The sequence below is a fragment of the Colias philodice genome, chromosome 3 (genome assembly GCF_061535455.1).
Source record: "Colias philodice isolate Cphi_HAF_F1 chromosome 3, ilColPhil1 Martin Lab GWU primary, whole genome shotgun sequence".
Classification (NCBI taxonomy): Eukaryota; Metazoa; Arthropoda; class Insecta; order Lepidoptera; family Pieridae; genus Colias; species Colias philodice.
In genome coordinates this window covers 11,505,004-11,527,453 of record NC_143088.1, presented here as the reverse complement: position 1 = coordinate 11,527,453, position 22,450 = coordinate 11,505,004, and the positions used below count along the sequence as shown (strand labels likewise).

At 33.2% G+C, this 22,450-nt stretch overlaps 2 protein-coding genes and 1 long non-coding RNA gene across 4 annotated transcripts in view; 1 reads left to right on the top strand and 2 right to left on the bottom strand.

The window, feature by feature from the left end:
- Positions 1 to 315: 315 nt before the first annotated feature.
- LOC149490051 (uncharacterized) lies at positions 316 to 2,058 on the bottom strand. Its single transcript, XR_016318387.1, has 3 exons — positions 1,816 to 2,058; positions 1,627 to 1,688; positions 316 to 1,552 (listed from the first exon to the last, which is right to left on the bottom strand). It is a non-coding gene; the product is annotated as an uncharacterized LOC149490051 (long non-coding RNA).
- Positions 2,059 to 2,395: 337 nt separating this feature from the next.
- LOC149490050 (putative pseudouridine-5'-phosphatase) lies at positions 2,396 to 5,854 on the bottom strand. 2 transcript variants are annotated; one of them, XR_016318385.1, is made up of 5 exons: positions 5,662 to 5,854; positions 5,269 to 5,487; positions 4,371 to 4,603; positions 2,688 to 3,267; positions 2,396 to 2,645 (listed from the first exon to the last, which is right to left on the bottom strand). XR_016318385.1 is itself a non-coding variant. In XM_089714912.1 (4 exons), exons 1-4 carry the CDS (start codon positions 5,774 to 5,776, stop codon positions 3,088 to 3,090), a joined length of 747 nt encoding a protein of 248 aa, XP_089571038.1. In that variant the 5' UTR covers positions 5,777 to 5,854; the 3' UTR covers positions 2,682 to 3,087. The 2 variants fall into 2 exon arrangements, 1 of the variants encoding a protein (XP_089571038.1); XM_089714912.1 differs by lacking the exon at positions 2,396 to 2,645 and having other exon boundaries at positions 2,682 to 3,267.
- A 628-nt stretch (positions 5,855 to 6,482) lies between these two features.
- dlp (glypican dally-like) overlaps positions 6,483 to 22,450 on the top strand; it is a 91,792-nt gene continuing 75,824 nt past the window's right edge. Inside the window, exon 1 of the mRNA XM_089714891.1 lies at positions 6,483 to 6,887. Within this exon, the coding sequence (XP_089571017.1) occupies positions 6,668 to 6,887 (220 nt within the window). The 5' untranslated portion in view covers positions 6,483 to 6,667. The remainder of the gene's footprint in view (positions 6,888 to 22,450) is intronic.

Genomic DNA, 22,450 nt, shown 5'->3' with positions numbered 1-22,450 from the left:
ATTTAGACGTCAAAATTATGGGGCATGATTCAACTTAAAAAAAAAACTGCCCATATTATACCACTGTTGGAACTAAGTTGTGAAATACTTTTAAATAGTATTGGTTTTTATTTAAGACGATACACAAAAAAAAATCCACTGCTTGGCGGGCGGAGTCTAAAAGCTCGCTATCGCGAACGCGGGTGTGCGCGAAGTCATTCTTGCAAACTCGCCGCGCTGCCGCTGGCCGACTCGGGACAAACATGTATGGAGTCGTCATACAGTTATAATATTGTCATACATTTATTTAATTGTTGATTTATTGGTTTCATTTTCTTGCTTATAAACAAATAATCTTCTTTTTAACAACTACTTAGACATTATTAATAATTATTATCATTTCGTAATGTTTACTTTATTACAAAATAATACAGGTTATAAATAATCTTTAAAATAACAAAAAATATTGTTACTCTGAAAAAATGAAATGGTACTCAATAACGCGGACTACTGAATTGATTTAGATAGAATTTGATGCTGACGTAGATATTACATCATGCCCAGAAATGAAAGGTACTATTTCTGAAAGAAGTTATAAACCCTAATTCTTCTCAGTCAAAGTCAAGAGTGGAAGATATCACTAATACAGTAAAACTGATGCGAAACTTTGGATGTTAATTTGTATATTTTTTTGTTAGTTGTTACTTAATCACGTCAAGACTACATTACCAATTTTGATAAAATATAGCTAATTGCCTGGATTTACACATAGGATACTTTTTATCCGAACTGAACACTTCTGTGGGAAAAAACAGGATTCACGATATAACCTAATTCCACGCGGGCAAAGCCGCGGTCGGAATGATATTTTTTTAAATAAAAAAATTGTTTTAAAAAAAACACAAAATATATTGACGCATGTATTTATTTTTTGCACTCTATTATAATTGTAATTATTCATTACAAATAATCAAAATAAAATAGCCAGAACAAAGTTAGGCCCTGGTAGGGTAGGTAGGCAGGTACAGCAATGTGAGACGAACACTGGCTTATTTATACCAATAATAATGTATTATAAACATTAAATTAAGTTTACAACAAAAATACATAATATTAGCTAATGTGAAAACGAATCAACCAATCATCCCACAACAATGAAATGTGCACACAAGTATTCATCCAAATCGGTTCATGTGATTAGGAGGAGTGACTGCAGCGCCATCTTCCGGGCCCAATTGTGTTTCCAGATCACCCAGGAACTCAATTTAATAAACTTACACAAAATTTTTCGAAATGAAAACTCACATTACTATGTAAATATGAATATAAACCTGTTTTAGTACTAAGCAATTTCCCGCACAGGTGTAGTAAGTATAAATGAAATAAATATCAACATCAAATTCTTTATACAACATACTTATCTACCACCTACTAAGCAATGTAATTCTTGAAATTTTTTCGTATTTTTTTAAATATAATACTACTCCAATGAGCTCCTGTTCCATATTACGGCCACCATACTTCCACTAAGTTCACCATGATTTTTTATTTCTTTGCACTTTGTTGCTTTTTGCTAAAAATGGAATCATGCGATAAAACCAGTAGAGCGTTGATAACATACATTTTTGACTGAATAAATGTACTTACGAAGGAGTGGGTTCACATTGTGAACAATCAGTGGGTTTATTTTCCTTCTGGATTCCGGATTTCTGAAAAGATTATCTATGCTATAAATGAAAAAAATCTTACACATTCGTTATGTACTTAAAACAGGGGTACATATCAAACATTGTCTATAATACAATTATCATCAAATTTAAAATAAAACCAACTTACTTCATTAATTTGTTCCAATTGTAAGCATTCTTTTTCCTCCAACCTTTATGTTTCTTCTTCTTATTTTCTTTATTGTCCCCATTTGTCTCATTTTGTCTTATTGTGTTGTCACCCTTTTTTACGATGGCGCGAGCGACACAAGTTCCCCGTGTGACGGCCGTAGCGGGAATGACTCGTGCAGCGATCGGGGTAGGAAGGTACAGGGCGGCTCTCGCTATATTGGCTGGTCGCGCGCTAATTTCAAGTATTTCTTGTTTATTTCAAAACCATCGCATATTTCAAAATTCTAACACGGTAGACGTATAGGTTGTATGTTTTATAGTTAATATCCAAAAAGTCGTAACTTTACGTTTGTTATTTTGAAGATGCCAGAGAATAAAAAAAAATAACAATGAGAACTTTGTATTTTTTTTCTATCGAGAAAATATCATGGAATCATGTTTCTAAAACGGTAGACGTATTGTGTTACTATTGAACTTTCTTGTCAAGAATTTTCATCACGACAACTTTAATAATATAAAAATTACGAAGGTTTAAAAAGGGCCGTAAATGTTAGAAAAATTAATTCATCACCTTAATAGATTTACATAGATAACAATATTGTGTATGATTTTAATAAATATCTTAGATTTTCATAGTTGGATATTTCAATCTTCATACAAAATTAGATTTTCAGTTTAAAATAAAATTAAGTGATGAGATCATATTCTACAAATAAAAACACAATTTTTGATTTATTTAGGTACATAAATGGATTAAATACAAATCAATACATATTAATTCTAAATCAACTAGAATTGTCACATTTTATTATGCATTTCTATCAATGACTATATAAATAGTTATAAAACAACGGTTATAAAACAATCTACCCGTTTACATAATGTTCAACCTTTATTTATTTACTCATATATGGCAGATTCTAGTATAGGTAATAAAAACTGCAGCAAAATTTCTGTAAATAAGTTTCACTTATAAGTATAATGTATAACTTACAAGACATTGGCTTTCTAACTGGTCATTTTAATTATGTAAGTAAGTAATTGAAGACAGGTTAAAAAACTGAATCACAATATAAACTGAATTCTAACTGGTGTTACACATTTAACATACTGTAAATTCGTATGCGTTTACAATGTCAAAACTTTTCAAAATTATTCATAACATTTATTAAAAAAATCGTTTGAATAAAAAACCTGGAAGACAATAAACAGCTCTATACTAAATACTTCTCGTCTAATACTACACTATTATACAAGTACATCTTACAAGTTACGACTTGAACGCTGGCAACCCAAATATTTCCGGTTGGAACTTGGCTAGCGTTGGCAACACTATCGTCGCGTGGGTAGTCAGTCTTTTGTCTAAATGTGGGTCTGGTACCATAACTACTTGCATACCAGCTGATATTCCCGCTGTAACGCCGTGCGGCGAATCTTCGAACACTAAACACTGAAAAATAAATTTAAAACAAAATGTTTGAAGTATAATAATAAAAAGAACGTGTGTGCTGAGCATACGTGCCAAAAGTGAAACGTCTTTGGCAAGATTCAAAGATACTAAAATCGTCGCCTTACTCTATGATGTGGTTGTATTGCCATGACACGATCTTTAAATTTGACTCTGAATGCGCCTAGAGAGGTTTCAGATTCAAAAATTGTTATTGTATTTGGAAAATGATTTTTTCTTTGAAATTTTGGCTATAATTATTTCTGTATACATAAAAAAAAATAGGTGACCACAATTATTAAAACACAAAAAAATGAGAAAATATAACTAAATCCAGCATTTTTTTTTCATCATTGTAACACTAAACAATAATAACTTCAAACTCTTAAATTGTCTATGATTGGATATTTTGGCAACTACACCAATTGGCTACAAAATAATCATGAGATTTCTTATGCAATAAGATTAATATGAGCATTGTTCTTTTGCAATTAAACTTTCGCCTTTAATATAGATATACATAGAGAGATATTCAATAATCCTAATATTATTTGCAAGTGAACCAAAATAAGAAAATATTTCCTATAATATTTTATATCACACAACAATCCCTATTGAAGTCTAAAATCAAAATGTTTTTATTATTAACTAGCGGTCCGCCCCGGCTTCGCCCGTGGTACATATTTACGTTTTCTCTACGTAAAAACCATCCTCGTACTTCAAGGAATATAATAAAAAAAGAATTAACGAAATCGGTTCAGCCGTTCTCAAGTTATGCGCTTACCAACACATTTTGGGATTCATTTTTATATTATAGACTAGCGGGCCGCCCCGGCTTCGCCCGTGGTACATGTTTACGTTTTCTCTACATAAAAACCATCCTCGTACTTCAAGGAATATAATAAAAAAAGAATTATCGAAATCGGTTCAGCCGTTCTCGAGTTATGCGCTTACCAACACATTTTGCGATTCATTTTTATATACGAGATAATTAAAAAAACGAGATAATTTTATATAAGAGATGAAGAAATTTGCTATGAAAAATTAATTTGAATGTGAAGATAATTCTACCAAAATATTTGCAAAAAACATAGAAAAAAACTTACCTTGCTAGGTTCAGGTTTATCAGGGAACCTTGACGCAGCCACTAAAAATATATCAGGGTTCGGTTTCCCAAATTTGACTTCCTTATCTGTACTCCCCATGACCATGTGATTGAAATAGCTGAATAGTTCCTTGTAGCCTGCTATTTTTGTTTTCACTGATCTATCACTTGACGATGTTGCTAGTGCAAAAGGTACTCTAGTTTCGTGTAAGTGTCGGATTAGTCGTTCAGCTCCTGTAATATAAAATTAAGCTATAAGAGATAGAGACTTCTAATGTTATTTTTGTTTTATTCATTGATCTAATAACCTAGTTTTTACTTTTTTTTATTTGTATGGCAAAATTATATTTGCAGATCTTATCAATTAAAAATTAAGAAGAGTTATGGTCTGGGAATATGTATTAATCAGCCATTAACTGCTCAAGCTGCTCATGTACGGCCGCTCTAAATATCATCATTCCCTTTTTTTATGTAATGCTAAATCAATACAAATATGTCATTAGATAAGATAAACTCAATATTATCAAATTCAATGAAAAAGATAGAGAGGTAACTTGATACATGAAATAAAATAATATAAATACAGATTCTGTGATTCTAAATTGAATTCTGTTATGTATGAGGAGATTTCTTAATGAAAAATCCTAGCATGGACATTTTAAGGAAATTTATGGAAAATATATATAAATATGGTTGCAGTGGTATTAAATAATGAAAATCAATCACTTAAATTCAATAGATATGTAAAAAATATGAAAATTTGGTCTTCCATCTAAGCAATATTTAGGATTTTAATTAATTTTGGCTTACAGTTTGATCAAATAGGAACCTAGCTAACTTTAGTTGCATGAGGTGTATTAAGTGAAGAAAGAACTTTATATAAATAGAAATAAACAAACCATCTAATAATGGTGCGTTTGCGAGCATAGTGTCTCCCATCACAAGTAATTCATCCCTAAACTCTTTTGGAGTTACTGGCAGTTTCAGCTCTTTGCAAAGTATTTCCGACAGACGCTGTTCAGTCCCCCCCAGTACCTTCATCATGAGTTCATCGGTGTATTCATGTCCGTATTTAGCACACAACTGTGTTATCATCTTTTTATACACCAACTCAGTATCTGAAAAAGTTATTAGCATTATACATTAAATGTGTAAATGTAAATCACATGCGCACTTTCAGTAATTCATTGAATAACATTATCATAATATAATGTAAATATAACCTTCAGCACACAGGACAATAACATTGACGGTAATGAAAAAGGTCGAATGAAAAAATGTTAATATCTCACCTAATAACAAGCCGTCCATATCAAAGATGCAATGGGTAACTTTCCTCACATTTTTGGTTGATAAAAATCGCCTTCCGATCGTATCCGACACAGTTTTTAAAAGAAAAATCCTCATTTTTATGCCGAAAGTATTATGTAAACAATTTGCTGAATGAAACTCTAAAGAATGTTACTAACAGGCGACTTATACGTACTTAGCTACACAGTGATATACTATATTACTTGCTCTGTGCAGTGATATGAATAAAATTGATGTAAACGCTATTTATAATAATTATAATATAATTTATAGTCAACACAAGAGTACGAAAAATAAGACGAAAAAAGTTCCAAATGCCTAAATTAAAAGTTGACACCATCAAATTCAATCTTGACAATCTCAACATAAATGTCAAACAAAAACCATAAACAAAACAGTATTTTATACATTGAATGTCTTTCAGATTCAAGGTCTTTTGAGAAATCCTTACATTATAATTATAATTCTACATAATTTCATACTAAGTAATTCACTTTAACTATCTAATACTAAATTAAAATATCGTTACTAATATTCTAATAAACCCGAAATTTAAACATTTCATACTGTGTAAATATTATATATTTCGTAAGATGAGAAATATCTTTTTATTGTCGTAATTTTTTTAAAGTTTAAAATAATACATGATCAATTAACTTAATTAAGAGCTTTCTCTTATTTTATTTGAATTCACTTTAGATGAATTTACGCGTCATTAAATAGGGTTGACAGTTGACGTTTTCAGCATATTCACGCGACGCATCGAAGTAAGCGAAGGGTGAGGATCGGAATTCGCTACTATTAATTTTGACAGCGCAGTCGGGCTGCGGCCGTCATGGATCGCAGTTAAAGCGTCGCGGGCCTGTTCGATGGCACTTTATTGTCCAAAGTTTACATTAAAAATTAAATTAATTTCTTTATAATTTATTAAACGTTTTAGAAGAATAAGTTGATCTTATTTTATTCGTAAATAACTTTGTCGCAAACATGGCTGTGAACGTGTGTTGTTGTGTTGAATTGTCGCCTAACAAAAAATCGATTTTTGGATTGAGAATGAAGAGCCAAATAATGTATTTTGTATTATTTATTGGCTTTTTGGTGTCGGTATCGGCAGCAGACTCGGAAATGTCCTGTGCTAATGTGAAAACATTATTTGAAAAGAAAGGAATGCTGGCGATGATTGACTTGCAAGAACAGCCTAATTCAGGTAAGAATCACGCGCTCTCTATTTTCAAACCGATTGTAGATAGTATTTACGATAATGTTCATATCACTACTTGATGAAATAACAGTCCTAATAAAAATAAAAATGTTTTATAAAATACAGGATATGCGGGTAGGATTAATATCCAAAGACAAAAAATGTAAACAGTTTGTTGTCACCCCTATTAAAAATATTAATTTTGATTTCCGATTACTGTCAAAAAGCTTCGATTCCAAATAAGTTTGAATAGCGTGAATCGGCTTTTTGTTTAAAAAATAAGACAACTTAGATTTTATTTGTACTATGGTACATACCTAAGTAGTAGCCAGTAGGTAGGTATTTTTTCTTATTTCAATTGAATTAACAAACTATACGTAGGTACAAATAGTTACATATTTATAAATTAAGGACGATACAGAATTTTTATTTACCTACCGCCCGTGACGATAATATAAAATGGATGCATTTTTAAACAATAGCGAAGAAGGGACCAGTAGTTATTATTACAAAAACGACTTCAAAGAAGATCCGAGGCGATAACCGTACAATTTGTACCTGTGAAACGTGTTAAAGAATTCTGCGTAGGTTTAATGACACGATATTTAGTAAAAGTTAAAATATGCGGTAGGTATGTAGTTATTAAGCATTTACTATGTATGTACCTATTTAGTTACTTAGCTGTGTGATTTGTCAGATCGTCAAATATCGATACATTTTCAATAAAATTTAATCATTAAGTAGTTAGGTACCTACCTATTAATATATCAATATTTAGCTGCTAAGAACGACAATAATTTACCGAATAAGGGTTTTTAACAAAATAATTAAGAGACTTAAGTACCTACCTGGAGATCCTTTGTAAGTTTTATCCTTTTCTATCCTAAATATCAACCATGTTATTATCATAATCGCCATTAATCTCTATTTCTACATTACGCATTCATGTTTTATTGTTTCGAATTTTCAACTTGATAATTTTTTACGGCACATGTTAAAAGTTCTGAGTACCTACCTAAGACCTTACCTCCTTCTTTTTAAGAAAGTCAATAATTTATTTAAAACAAGAATACAAATAGCCTAAGTAGGTACCTACTGCTTAACGCGTTTTATTTAATCCCATTTGTGACCATAGAGAAATATTTCAAAATCGATCGTTATTTTTTAAACCATAGAGTTAAAAATGCAATGTGTCAAACAACGGACAGTAGGCAAAAGGTAGCTAGAATCGTGTGGGCGAAGCACACTTACAACATAAGACAAAACGGATTAATTTATTGCTCTGCAATTGCAATTAGTTCCGAAGTTTACTTCTAGACGTAAATCTATAAAGCGATTTGGTATAAAGATACGGGTAATAAATCAGTTGGTTGGATTGTATGTAACAATTTGTATTTGCATTGAATTTCTCAATAAATCAACGTCTATTGTTAGAATATAATTTACTTACTTTTGCGCGGTTCGTTTGAACTTAGGTTCAAGTTCTCAGTCAGATCAGTAGATCCTTAATTTGTGCTAATTAAATCGAAATAAGAAATAAATACGGCAAAATAAGCAATGTGCCTACTGTGCCACAAAATTGTAAGACATATTTAAATTAAAAAAGGGCATTCAATTAGGTTTGTCTTTATGCATATTTTCGTAGACATCTACGAAAATAAGATTTTATACAAGTCAATACAAACTACAAAGTAAATGCTATAAGTTTTTACTGGAGAGTGGAGAGTACCGTTCCTTGTATTTTCCGAGCCTATAATGTAAAAGAAAACAAGTTAAATTGAGAAAATGGAACCAAAAGGGGTGTCGCAGTTTGTTACTAAAGTTCTGACATGAACAAAGTGTCTCCGAGGAAATACGATAGGCGTATTCATTTAACAACATCCCAAAGGATTTAATGTCGTCACTTTGTAAAGAAACACTTATCTATAATGTAATACGAAATGAATAAGATTTATGTATGAGATTATTTTTTAAAAATGACTACTATATTGTTGTTAGGTCAAATTTTAACTTGACTGTACATAGGTACATATTAATATAACAAAAACGCAATAAAAATATTATTCTTTAAATATTTATACCGTCCATTGAACAATATATCAATATATTATCAAGAATTCATATGTTCAGATAATGGAAAATGCAGCTGTACACGATTGTAAAGAAAAAAAAAGTACAACCGTGTCTCACCAAGTCACTTAAATATGCATGAAATAGCGAACCCGTTAAACCACTTATGCAGTTAATACGCAAATTCATCGTAAATTACAATTATACGTCGCCAATGTAAATCGAAGTGATACGGAGTTATTAAGTCTACAGACTACAAGACTGGCTGGAAACTGGCTCGCCGAATATGGTCATGTCTGATAGAGCTGCCGTGATGTGTGACATAGCCGAGTTTTACATAACCAACGGAATGTGTGGGTATAGACTATAATAGACTCGCTATAGACTAAAGAGTATAGAGAATGCTATTAAACTTAACATTAATTATATTATGTTCTACTAGATGCGAATTCTTTTTATTCGTGAAACGATAAAAAACCACTTTGAAAAAGGTGAGTTCGAATCGAACTAAACTCGATTTGAGAGAGAAATAACAGACAGGAATTCTTAAATCCTTGTTTATGGTTCTATTAAAATTGCATAAACAAAAGCAAAAAAAATGTTGTGTGGTTTTAGGAAACCACGGTAAAAGTGAAACTGTTCGAACGGTTCCGAACACTGCTTTGTGTAGCGCATGTCGCGTGACGGTCGGCTGCCGAGTAGGTATACCTACTCGGCAGCCGCGATACACGCGACATGCGCTACACAGACCAAAAAGTTTGAGACGATGTAATAAAAGTTTCACTTTAATAATAGATAAGATTTGCACAAAAGCACTCTGAAGTCTGAATCGTTTATTTTAATTAATGATTTAGGTATTCAAGTACTGGTTACAAAAGCTGTTTCAGACAACCGATATCAGGGGTCATCTAATTCATGTCAAGAAAATTGTATTTCTTTAAAAATCAATATACCAGAAATTATATACAATTAATGAACATCGATGTCGATGTCGGAACATCAAAGGGCATAAACAAGACCTGTCTAGCGTCCGTCTATAATTCACAAAAAACACGTTTACAAGTTAAAAGTTTTAATAAGTTCACGGCCGTATTATAAGATTTGATACGCGCTAATAATTATTATGTATGCAATTCGCGAATACTCGGTTTGTCGCGACGGCTACCTACCGGCATAAATTGTAGACGGTATATTTAGCAATGATGAATTTATTATAAAGAAGACGTTAGTTCGCCGGAAAGGGATGTTATGAGTCACTCATTTATATTCTTGTTATATCTGTGGCGGTTGGCGCTTGGGTATTAATCACTAGTTGGGATGCGCGGATTTTTCGATTTTTAGTAGGGAACCATTTGTTTTTTTCTGAAATTAAAAGGCTTGGTTTGCATTTTTTTATTAGACTCTAAACGTACAATTGAAAACGAAACAAACAGACAGACACGGATTATTTGTTTTTTTACATTAAAATTTGCAAGGAAAAAGACAAATCAACGTTATTTCTTTATGTTTAAATATATGAGATACAATATTTAAAAGGCTAGATTGTTCAATACCTAGAATAAAATCAAGTTGATTATGGATTAAGAACCTGTTTGAAAATTTATTATTCTCTAAGTCACTATAACAATTCAAAGTCTATTTTAACGAAACTTATTAAAAAGGAAACATAAATCCCCTTTAATAGTCTATCCATTTGTTATAATTCTTTAATAATGCCAAAAAGATTAAATCTATGTTTAAAAATTTAATGAATTTTTTTAAATACGATTCGCATCGGTTGCTTAAGTATTGAGTAGGTATTATAAAAAGTACCTATCTCTAGTTTTTATTTCTTTCTTTTGACATCACCATAGATCAATTAATTTAACTTTGATTATTATTAAACGCTATTTATAAGCTATTGAAAAATAACATTTCATTTGTTTAATTAACACTTTTAAAAAATGGATTAAACTTCCCAGCAAAAAAATATCTTAAACACACCTTAGATACACTTCGAATGATGCCGCGGTCCCCAACTAGTGCTATTATAATCAGAGGCGGCTCGTGACAAAATTTTATGGGTGTTCACTTGAAATAAAATACTGAAAATACATGGTGTAAATCAGTACAATTTATTAAAAAAAATATATATTATATAGATTCCGGGATTCAGGGATTCCGAAGACTCATCATGCCCCCATTAAGCAATTTGAAATGCACCACAAAATACGACACAATCTATTAACCTTCGTAAAATATGTCTGTTTTCATCGACACGGTCATTGAACTCGCGTATTGACTTTCGGTACCTACGCGGAATCTAGTGCTTAACGAATGTCTTGTCGTCCGATAGACGCCAATTGCAGTTCATTCAACAAATGGTACCGAGATTGTGAATGTTTTTTCATCTTGATTGAAAGATGAGCTAAGTCGTCAACGCCCGTTTCAGTCCAAGCACTCTCACCTCCGCCGGCCGCGCCCGCTTTAAATAAAAGACACGGAAAATAAAATAGTTTGTTGCTTTCATCACAAACACACAACCACGGTGTTTTCACATATTGTTCAGATTTAAACACACGCGTATATGTTTTCGTTTTTGTCGTACTTACATTTTTGCGTAAGATCAAGTTCAGGCCGTGGCGGTCCCTTATTAGCTTTACATTCAAGCCGAATTTGTAACGTTTTAACACACTTATTAATGAACGCCATTATAATTATTGTTCATTTTAACACTCACAAGTAATACTGATAACTACAGGCTATTTCAACACGTATTTTATAATTTTAATTAGAAATTTGCATGAATCGCGCGCGTGCATTGAAGTTGACTCGAGTGTTTTGTTTATATTATAGAAGTGGTAACTGGCAACCTCGCGCGCAATCGCTGTCCTGCCTGGCGGTAAAAACGAACCGGCAACGTTTGCGGGTGCGGCGCTCCGAATTTTGCTACTTTTCCATAGAAAATCTTTTGTTTCACGCGCAGGGCTCTGGCAAAACCCTCTCTTTCACTCCTATTGGATTTCGTATTAGGAAATGTACTAAATCTTTTTTCATTGGAGCGCAATCGTGAGCGCACCGCTTCGCGCGTTACATAATACAGTAGGTATTTACAGGTCTATGGGATGATGGAATGATGGATATATTCATTGGTATTAACAGTAGTTTTAAAGATTACGATTGATTTTAAATAGTAGATAATAATTAATGTTAATAATTAAATTAAGGAGTATGATTTTATTATAATTATTTATGGGAGTTCACTGCACCAGCGCTCCTTAGGGCGAGCCGCCTCTGATTATAATATCCGACTTCGTACAGAAAATATTATCCCTAATACAAGGATGTCGTTATCATTGGGTATCCTGTTTGGATACTTTCTAAGCTAACCTATCTATCATTGCTGTCATAGGAGTCACTTTAGATAACGAATGTCCACCTTGGGAAAGTGGAGTTTGCTTGTGTGGCGTTCACGTAATGAAACTCGAACTTTTATTCACACTGGAAGATTTATTCACGGTTTATTCTTTAATTTGGGTGGGAATTTTGTTTATGGTAATATAAGGAGTAGGGCATGCACCCGGGTTTACCCGGTTCCGAAAAACCCGGGTAAACCCGGGTTTTTTGATGATCTTGAGAACCGGGTCTGAATAGTATGAAACCCGGTTCTCCCGGTTCCGACCAAAATATTAAAATATGAAGTATTATTTATATTTTGCAGCATTATTTTAACAAATTTTTTCCATCTGGCAACGTCAGACTCACGTGCATCGCGAATTTTCGTGTCACGCCTCAAGCGTGGCTCTGATTGGTTGTCTAACCTTAGATGCTATAAGTTTCCTACGGGTGTATTACCAAAAAAAAATTAGGCTTCGAAAATGACAAAAATTAGGCTACTGAAATATTTTTATTAGATTTGTCGTGAATTTGAAAAGCTGTTGATTTTACTGTTTCATATAATCCAGTCATGTTTTTGTTTTTGGTATCAAGCTAAAATTTATATCGAATACTCAAGTCTTCGGTCCCTTGATGCTGTGAAAAAGTCAAACTCACAAGCCAACGCATCAAAAGATACAGCCGTAAATGCTGAAAATTTTTGCGAAATTCGACATTCGCATTGGACTCAAAACCTACAGGGTACTTCTTATGAACACAGAGCCTTTAAATTTCGTAAAAGTAACGTTTTCTAACACAGATAAAGGAAAAATTGCTAGAAACATAAATTTTAAAGTTACAACATTATAAAAAATAGGTTTGTTCGGAGCCCTCGGAGTGCGAGTCCGACTCGCACTTGGCCGGTTTTTTTGCTTTACAGTTTGCAGGTTTAAGTTTATATGTGATACTAGCTTCCGCCCGCGACTCCGTCCGCGCGGATGTCCGTCTTCGCGTGGATGGTTTATTTCTCCATATTGAGTAACTCTGACTGATTTTATAAAAAAAAGAATCCACTGCGGGTAACGCAACGTGTGTTCGCAGTTCTACAGAACAACGTGTATGGATAAAACTGAAAAATTAAGATTTATTTTTCTTCCACGTATTTTTCCAGGATAAAAAGTATCCTATTTTATGCTCAGGATAATAAAGTATAATTATACCAAGTTTCATCGAAATCGAACCGTTAGTTTTCCCGTGATGTCAGCATATATACAGACAGACAGACAAAAATTTTTTTAATCACATATTTGGGTTTGGTTCGATCCAGTAACACCACCTGCTATTTATTTTTTCAATATTTTTAATGTACAGAATTGACCCTTCTACAGATTTATTATATATTATGTAAAGATTATGATAACAAGGTACTTTTATAAAACTGATAAATAAAGAGAAGTATTGTTTCTTTATTAATTTAATAAAATAAGACACAAGCCGCGTAAAATAAAAGGCCCGTCAGGTACTTTTACAGTTACTTTTGTTTAATTTCGTATTTTTTTCCGAGGTATTATAAAAGAACCGGGTAACCCGGTTCTACCCGGTTCTGAGCTCGATTTGGAACCGGGTTTCAGAAACTTGGAACCGGACTCGGTTCTGCATGCCCTAATAAGGAGGTGTGAAGTTCGTCTGCTTTGCGAAGTGAGCTTTAATAGTAATCTTTTCCATCTATAAGATGGCTCATGTTTTTGAAAAAGCGACATTAAGGTTCTTGTGACTAAATCATAAACATACATATCCACTAATTTTAGTATTTTTTTCTTCAAAACTTGTCTTTCTTCTGTATAATTACATAGTCAAATTTGGTATCGTATTCCTAATAATTAACTCCTATCTTCATCAAATTAACTTGTCCCAGTCGTTAATTGGTTAGCGTATCGGAGTATGATCAAAAATGAGAAATCCATAGTTTGTACAACATTCCTGTTTACACCAACTCTCGCCGTACCTTAATAAATGGTATGACATACAAATTGTCTAGTGGGTGGACTGGTTGACAGGCCGACAAAGGCTGGGTAAACATGCAGGAGGTCGACAACCCGCCTGCTCAGCCATATTGATTAGATTCCGGGTTATTAGTTATTTATCATTCAGTGTCCAGTAGGAAGTATGTACTTAGTGCATCAGAGAATTTTTTATCTATGGTTTAACAAATCAGTGTGGCGGGTAATTAACGAAAAAAAAAAACGATTGACAGATCCTATTCGGCCTGCGAAAGAAACGCTAATAAAAATCGAAATTAATTAAATTCTAATAAAACGTAGTTATGTATAAATACCGAGCAAATTATAAAATGAAACGGAAAAAAGTAATTTATAAAGGTAGTGTGTACATGAATGGGCGCTCCTATCTACTGCACATGAATTGCCTACCTTTATTTGATCACCCGAACCCTTTCAATCATATTAAGTGAACGAGGCTCCATCAGTCACAGGCTCTGACAGAACCTTTGTGTCGCTTCGCATCCCATAACCTTATTCAGTAATTAGATCCTCGAATTATTCGTTAAGCAGGATGCCGTATTGTTAACTGAAATTTTTATTACTAGCAATGCCGTTGGGAATTTTCTAAATGCTTGAATGGGTGGAAATTGAAAAGGACGCGTGATAAGGGTCTTGTTTCCAAGTGTAACAAATTAATTGGCAACAAAATAAATTTATAGGCGCTTGCGTGAAACAGGTAAATATAAAAATGTACATAACAAACATTCAATTGCAATTTTTAATAGAAAGCTTTAAAACGGAGGCGTATTATACACAGCATCCTTAAAGTCAGGGTTATAATTGTAAGATTTATTTATGCGTCGTTAAAATTGGTTTACCACGTCGAGGCTAGCTCTGACGCAAATAGATACAGCAAATTGTTATGTCAACCCACGTTTCGTGTGCGTTTGAGCATCCTGCTTGCGAATTCTGAACTATGGATTAGAATAACAATTTATATGGGAGACAATGAGCTAGATCCGGGGTGAAAATTGTATACCCCATAATGATATGTTTTCAGTTAGTTACTATATTACCTTTTTGGTTGTTGTATTGTATTCACTTGAAATGGGAAAGCAGAACTTTATTAACAGATTAGATGGTATGCAAAAATGAAACTATGAGCATATAAAAATTTAAAGGAAAAATGTAGCATTCAGACTTTTCTGCATCATAAGCTTAAACAATTTTTCACCTCAAGTGAATTCCGCTTAAACTCCACGTAGTAACTTTTAATTTGCAAGACCTCTAAACGATGACCGCATCAGCGAGCATTCCACAACGATGCAGGTGGCGACTCGTCCAGACGTGAGACGAAGACCGGTCCGGACCGCAAAAACGCTCAAGATCTTTTGTCAACCGCATATGTTTATGCAAACACCCCGCCATTACGGCTAATTAAAAAGAAATTAAGATTAACGAGGGAATTATGACGTTTTGACATTTGACAGTTTGAAGCGCCGCGGCCGCCCGCCATATTGGTTTTAGTCTTTCTGTAGTCTATAGTTGGGAGATTTCTAGTGACATTTTATTAAATAACACGATTTATTGTCTTAATTACGATAAACTGCCTAAAGAAATAACTAACGTCAATAATACGGATCATTATGTAACATCTGATGATATCTATTAATTTATAAACAATTTGTACCAATTTTAAATGCAGAAAGAATTCGCTTACATATCTAATCACATTAGTTTAACACGGTTTACTGAACGTGACAAGTTAATATTTAAGAATGTAATCCACAAGTGAATGACCTTCTATTTGCAAATGGCCGACTTATTATTATCGGACAATATTATTTATTTGTTACGTGTTATTGGCAAAAAAAATGCCCATTTTTTATTTATTTTAATAGTCTTGTTTTGTTAAAATAACATACATTAATTTATGGCTAACTATCACTGGATAAATCGTTAAATTTAAAAAGACTATAAATATTAATCATTTAATAATAGGTTACTTTAGGAACATGTTATGTAAATAGAACTTATTGACCATTTTTATTGTTATTTTAGATAATATTGCCTTTACAATGTTATGTGGCATTAAAGCGACTCTTCATTTTATAGTCAAAATTAATTGTTCGTTCAAGTTTGAACTGCCATTATGTTTTATTAGTGTTTATCGAATAATAGCTATTTATATAACCAATTGATATCAAGATATATAAAAATAAACGCGTCTAATTAACCCAAGGGTTACCACGATATTTTAGAATTAAGATAGTAGCCAATTGAAATAAGTACCTACCTAGAATTCCTAAATTCCTATTTCTTCTTAGAATGTATATTTATTTTTATTTATACATATTCAGTTCTATCATTATACATACAAGAATGAGGTAATATTGTAGTTTTTGTTAATTATGTATTTTAAAATCCTGTGCAACACGTTTTGTTAGTCGTGCATCGCAAATTCCAAAATAAACTCGACACCGGCATGTATCGAATGTCAGTCAGCAAGTATGAATTCATATAATTAGCCGTGATTATGATAGTTAAATACAACGGAGTAAGGTATAAATTTATAAAATGTGGAATCGAAAACAATGTGATTCGAGCTCAGACAGGTCCGAGGTCGAGGGCGAGTTATGACGTGGCGAAATCGAAACGTGTTCGTGCATTCCATCGATTCTTTCAATAAGAATGCGCCCGCGAGGCAGTGATCATTATAATCTCGGCGTCGATTCGTCATCGTCTGATTTAGTTAATGGAATAGGCAATAAGCGTGTGAATCGGTATCATCACACGGATTTTTGGGATTTACACGTTTATGGCCTGCGCCGCGGCTGACGGATTTTACGCGTTTATTTTTATATCTTATTAAGATTTTAATCGTTGTTTTCGTTGAGGTATGTTCTTATCAATGCTTATCCGTCTATCTTTCGCATATATTTAAAATTGTCTTTGGTACCAACAATATTAATTTAATAACACTTCAAAACAATACTTAGAATTTAAAAAAGAAGCCATCCAGCCAGGATTTCAGCCTAATTTCACATGATATTTAGAGCACAGACTATATCGGTCGGGGTTGCCCGTTACGGTAGATAATAAAAAGTAAAAATTTGGTGAGGTCCTAAGCCAGGACGCGGCGCGGGTCGCATGGGAGCGGAATGCGGTCTGGCAGCTGCGGGGGGAGGGAGGGGCTGTAAAGCGGACTATAAGTAATTATGTGAACGGCCGATCACCCTTTGACCATAGCGCCACTGAACCAATGTGTTGCGAATTGCCGAAACACGATGTTTATTGTTTTTTGTAAACTAGCTTGTAATAGAGCGTAAGTGTGATGTATGAAGGTTTTTTTATTAAGAACGGGAGTTAAAATTTCTTGGTTCCAACTAAAAATACCTTTTTACGAAAATATGGGTAATTTATTTAATAACATACAGGACTGGAAACGTAATAAGCATGTAAATGGCAATCTCACAGTTCCTTCGTCAATTACGCATTCCAAAAATCAAATATGGTAAGCAGACGTCAGTTTCCAACTTTAAAAGCAAATCAATAAATATCTCATATTCCAAACAGCGTGATTTATAAAAGGAGCTGACGTGTTTACGATAAAAGACAACGTTGGTGGTACACTCGGACAGTAATAGAAATGTTAAACAATGTGCCTTTGTTTTTGTGAACGTTTCCGCTCAATGAGAAGTGAGCCTAATATAAGGCCCTATTCTCATTAGGCACTTCCTAGTGCAAAGTAACATGTGGTCAAAGAGAAGTTGAATGACGTAAAAAGTTGCATATGTATGCTTTTTCTATGTGCGCAGTGCGGAAATAGTCAATTGAAAATAAATTATCGATAACAGAATAACAATGACGTTTTGTCTGATAAAATCCTAATTAAAATGAGATGTTTCAAATCTGTAGGATAGTTACAAATATTTTCTAACATTCTTATCTATGGTTTCTTAAAAATTATTCTCTAATCTTATCGGCGATTGTTCTTGATGTATTATAAAACAACTATGAAATAAAACCTCTTTTGTTTTGCAGCATATTTTCCATCAGCATCAGCTTACAATATACTGTACAAGTAAATATCCATACTAATATTATAAATGCGAAAGTAACTCTGTCTGTCTGTCTGTTACTCAATCACGCCTAAACTAGTTACTGAACCAATTTTCATGAAATGTGGTATAGAGATAATATTTTGATACCCGAGAAAGGACATAGGCTACTTTTTATCCCGGGAAAAGGACGCAACCCCGGAAATCCCACGGGAACGAGAACTATGCGGGTTTTTCTTTGACTGCGCGGGCGAAGCCGCGGGCGGAAACCTAGTATAATATAACAATACCTCACCGATATAACACTCGGTAAGTTTGACATTTATTGTAATAGAATTGTTATTACAATTCCATTACAATAAGTAACTATCGTTCAAACAAAATATCAGCCCTTTATATAAAATCGATAGGAAACCAAAGTTCAGTGCATTCAACACAGTGTCAAGATCCGTCGATAATAACTATAAGGTTATAGACCCGTTTGAACTATTTCAAATGGTATATGAATGAAAGTGGACCCCCGGCCACGGTGGAGATCGGAATTTGAAAATTTCTACGATAAAAAACCTGCCCCGACCAACCATTGACTGTCTTTAGTTTACAAATGAAATTACTATTAGTTGTTTAACCAAGTGCTTCAGAATTAAATGGTCGTGTCCTTTATAAATTAGTTTTTTTACCGACTTCCACAAAAACGAAGGTTCAATGGTATTCAGTTTTTACAAATTACGAATACGTGGTTTGGTGTAATGTTCGATTTCTGAATTTAAATTCAGAAAGTGACATTTCAAAACTAGATTATTCTTTATTATGTATCTGTGGTATGTATCCACTCGATTATAAATAAGTTTGTGCCTATCGAATCAGAAATCAATTTTCACTAATTGCAACATTTATAGGTGTAATTAAGCCGGCCATAAACATCTTCATTGCGGATTATGAACATATCCTTTTCTTTATAAACTACGATTTAGCGGTTTAATCTTGCTACGTCATTATTTAAATTTAAACATAAATAATGTATGTTATGTGAAGAGCGAATTACCTTGCTTTTATTATCTCTTCAATCGTGCAAACTATAAAATATACGATGTTTTTGTTGATCTTGCATGAATATGCAGACGCGGGCGGTATAATCGGTAAGCGGTACATGTTATTTTATTAGTTACTAGGGGCAAGTTAACTTATAAATGTATAAGCAATTTGCTGTGCAATTAATATTATCAATACTGAATTTAATTATATTGCATTATATCCAGTAGTCAACAGTTCTAGTGATATAAATAGCCCGTTATGAAAAGGTCATTTGGTGCTCTTATAATTTTAAATGTTTTATTCATTTAAAAATATTATATTTATAAGGACGACCTTACATAGACGTTACATAGCTTGATAGGAATACAATAGTCTATGCGAAATATGAATGAGCGATTTAGAATTCGTAATAAACTATGTATATTTAATCTGTAGACGAGTCAGTACCTACTACCAAATTTCTTTACACAAGTGTTCAAAAGACTGTTAAAGGACTGCGCGCCGTGTTAAAATAACAGAATAGCTAATTCGTTTTACATCACAAAGAACAGTGGAATGTTCATCTTGTATGTATTTATTAAATACCTATTACATATGATTCCTTGTCACGTAAGAGCTATTTATCGTGTATGCAACGCATTATGTATAGAGTATAGACTATAGGTACTCTATAGATGACTGAACACTGTGACTGAACTCTATGGTTTTTCCATTTTTCTTTTTTATCTGTTTGTACTAGGATAGGCGCACCAAAAGCTTTACATCGGTAAGTGGTATTTGATTATGATATTATTATTATGTAGCTAGTACAGAATACCGTTTAGTCGGAACATTGGTTGTGGGTTACGCCTGATTGACTTTAAAGTTGTTCTACTCAGCTCCTATATGACGCACTTACCGACTTACATCTTAACCAGAAAGTTCGGTTGTTATTTTGGATTTATAAGAATGAATTGGCAAGTTAGAACTTTATTTTATTGCTAAATTCATAGTCATGGTCATATTATATCTACAGAAGTATCAGTCCATTTGGACTTTTGGGAATTTGCCCATAATAGTTAAGATTTCAATTCACATTTCTAGTTTCCATACCTTTATTTACAGCTAAACAAAATAAATCCCAATAATAATAAACAAAGATAGTTTCAATTAGAGGATTGTGACGTTTATTTCACTTCTCTCGAGATCCACTAAATTCTTGTCCGGACTTGCACTAAAATATAGTTATGTCGATAAATGCCTACCTGCCCAATGTAGATGTTATCTCTTTCCATCAAAGGCGCCGGCCGCCTTCCCGGAGATATATTCACGAACTAAATCTCAACTTTATTGCATGCAATTAAAGTTTAGAATAGATGAATTACTTGGATGGTGTAACACAACACTTCTGTCAGTTATTAAGTTTTTATAACAAGTATATATTAGTCATAATGCAACAATGAGACAATATTACTTAAAGAATGTTATGTTTGGATTGTTTACGTGGCTAAATGTTATTCGATTCGTATGTACTATGTACCTATAGATGACACAGTTTTTGTGACTCATGTTACATTGAAGCTACATTCATAGACGTATTATTATTCTACCTACTGCTTTGTTATTTATATTAAAGCCATTGCGGTTTTATAGCTTACCTGTATCTGGAAAATCTAAACTGTAGTCTGTAAACTAAATACTAAGCTTCAAAGAGCTTTATATCCATACCAATATTATAAATGCGAAAGTAACTCTGTCTGTCTGTCTGTTACTCAATCACGCCTACACTACTGAACCAATTTGCATGAAATTTGGTATGGAGATATTTTGATACCCGAGAAAGGACATAGGCTACTTTTTATCCCGGGAAAATGACGCAATCCCGGAAATCCCACGGGAACGGGAACTATGCGGGTTTTTCTTTGACTGCGCGGGCGAAACCGCGGGCGGAAACCGCCTATTTACCTATTTTTTAAATCATAAAATATATGTAATATATCCCACTAGGATCTCGCTTGCAGAGACCCTACTTTTCCCTATCCTTGATTACGCCGACTCCTGCTATCCCGATTTAACCGAGTTACAGCTCGATTCTCTAGATCGCCTCCAAAATCTCTGTATTCGATTTGTATTTGGTCTCCGCAAATACGATCATGTTTCCAAATTCCGTAATAAACTCCAATGGCTCCCTATCCGCTTCCGTCGGTACGCTCACATGCTGCATTTATTGTACGGTGTTCTATTTGATCCTAAGACTCCCTCCTATCTTAAAGAAAATTTTAAATATCTGAACGAACATAGTATCACTCTCCGTTCCTCTAATCTTCTAACTTTAAGCATTCCTCCTCACCGGTCTAACTTCTTCCACTCCTCCTTTACTATCACTGCCATTAATCTCTGGAATTCGTTACCCGAAGAGATAAGACGTGCTGAATCGATTTTCATTTTCAAAAATAAAGTTAAAAAACATTATTTAACACTGTCTCAAGCTCGCTGTTAATTTTGCTACTTACGTGCTCATATGTATACGTATGTATGTACATTGTATTTATGTGTGTATTTATTATATGTATGTATATATTATTACTATGTATTTATTTTATTTATCCACGATATCAGTTTACATATATGTATTTATTAGTATATATAAATGTTTATTAATATATATGTACAAGCCACGAGGAAAAATATTTGTAGTACATAATATTATTATAATAAAATCTTTAATTTTAATTTATTATGCACCACTGTCCACCATACTCAGCATTTGTCCTAGTCAATTGGGTTGCCTGGCAGAGATCGCTGTCAGCGATAAGGCCGCCCTCTGTACATTGATATAAGGTTATTATGTGTTTAAAATTGTCCTATATGGTGTACAATAAAGTATTTTTCATTCATTCATTCATTTCATTCATTCATTCATTCATTCATTCAATGTAACAATAAATGTATTCGTAGCGGATATAGTTAACGACTATACTCGTTAGCACCCATTTAACACAAAAATAATGCTCATAAATATTATACTTCGTTTGACACACTTTGTCTTTGCGATAATATTTTAATGCGC

Bases quoted from the DNA above. Each gene is read 5' to 3' on its own strand.
- LOC149490050 (XM_089714912.1), bottom strand. From the start codon at position 5,776: ATGAGGATTTTTCTTTTAAAAACTGTGTCGGATACGATCGGAAGGCGA. The intron at 5,488-5,661 runs GTGAGATATTAA...TAACTTTTTCAG, and splicing joins TATGGACGGCTTGTTATTAG to ATACTGAGTTGGTGTATAAA. The intron at 3,268-4,370 runs GTAAGTTTTTTT...TTTATTTTTCAG, and splicing joins ATAAACCTGAACCTAGCAAG to TGTTTAGTGTTCGAAGATTC.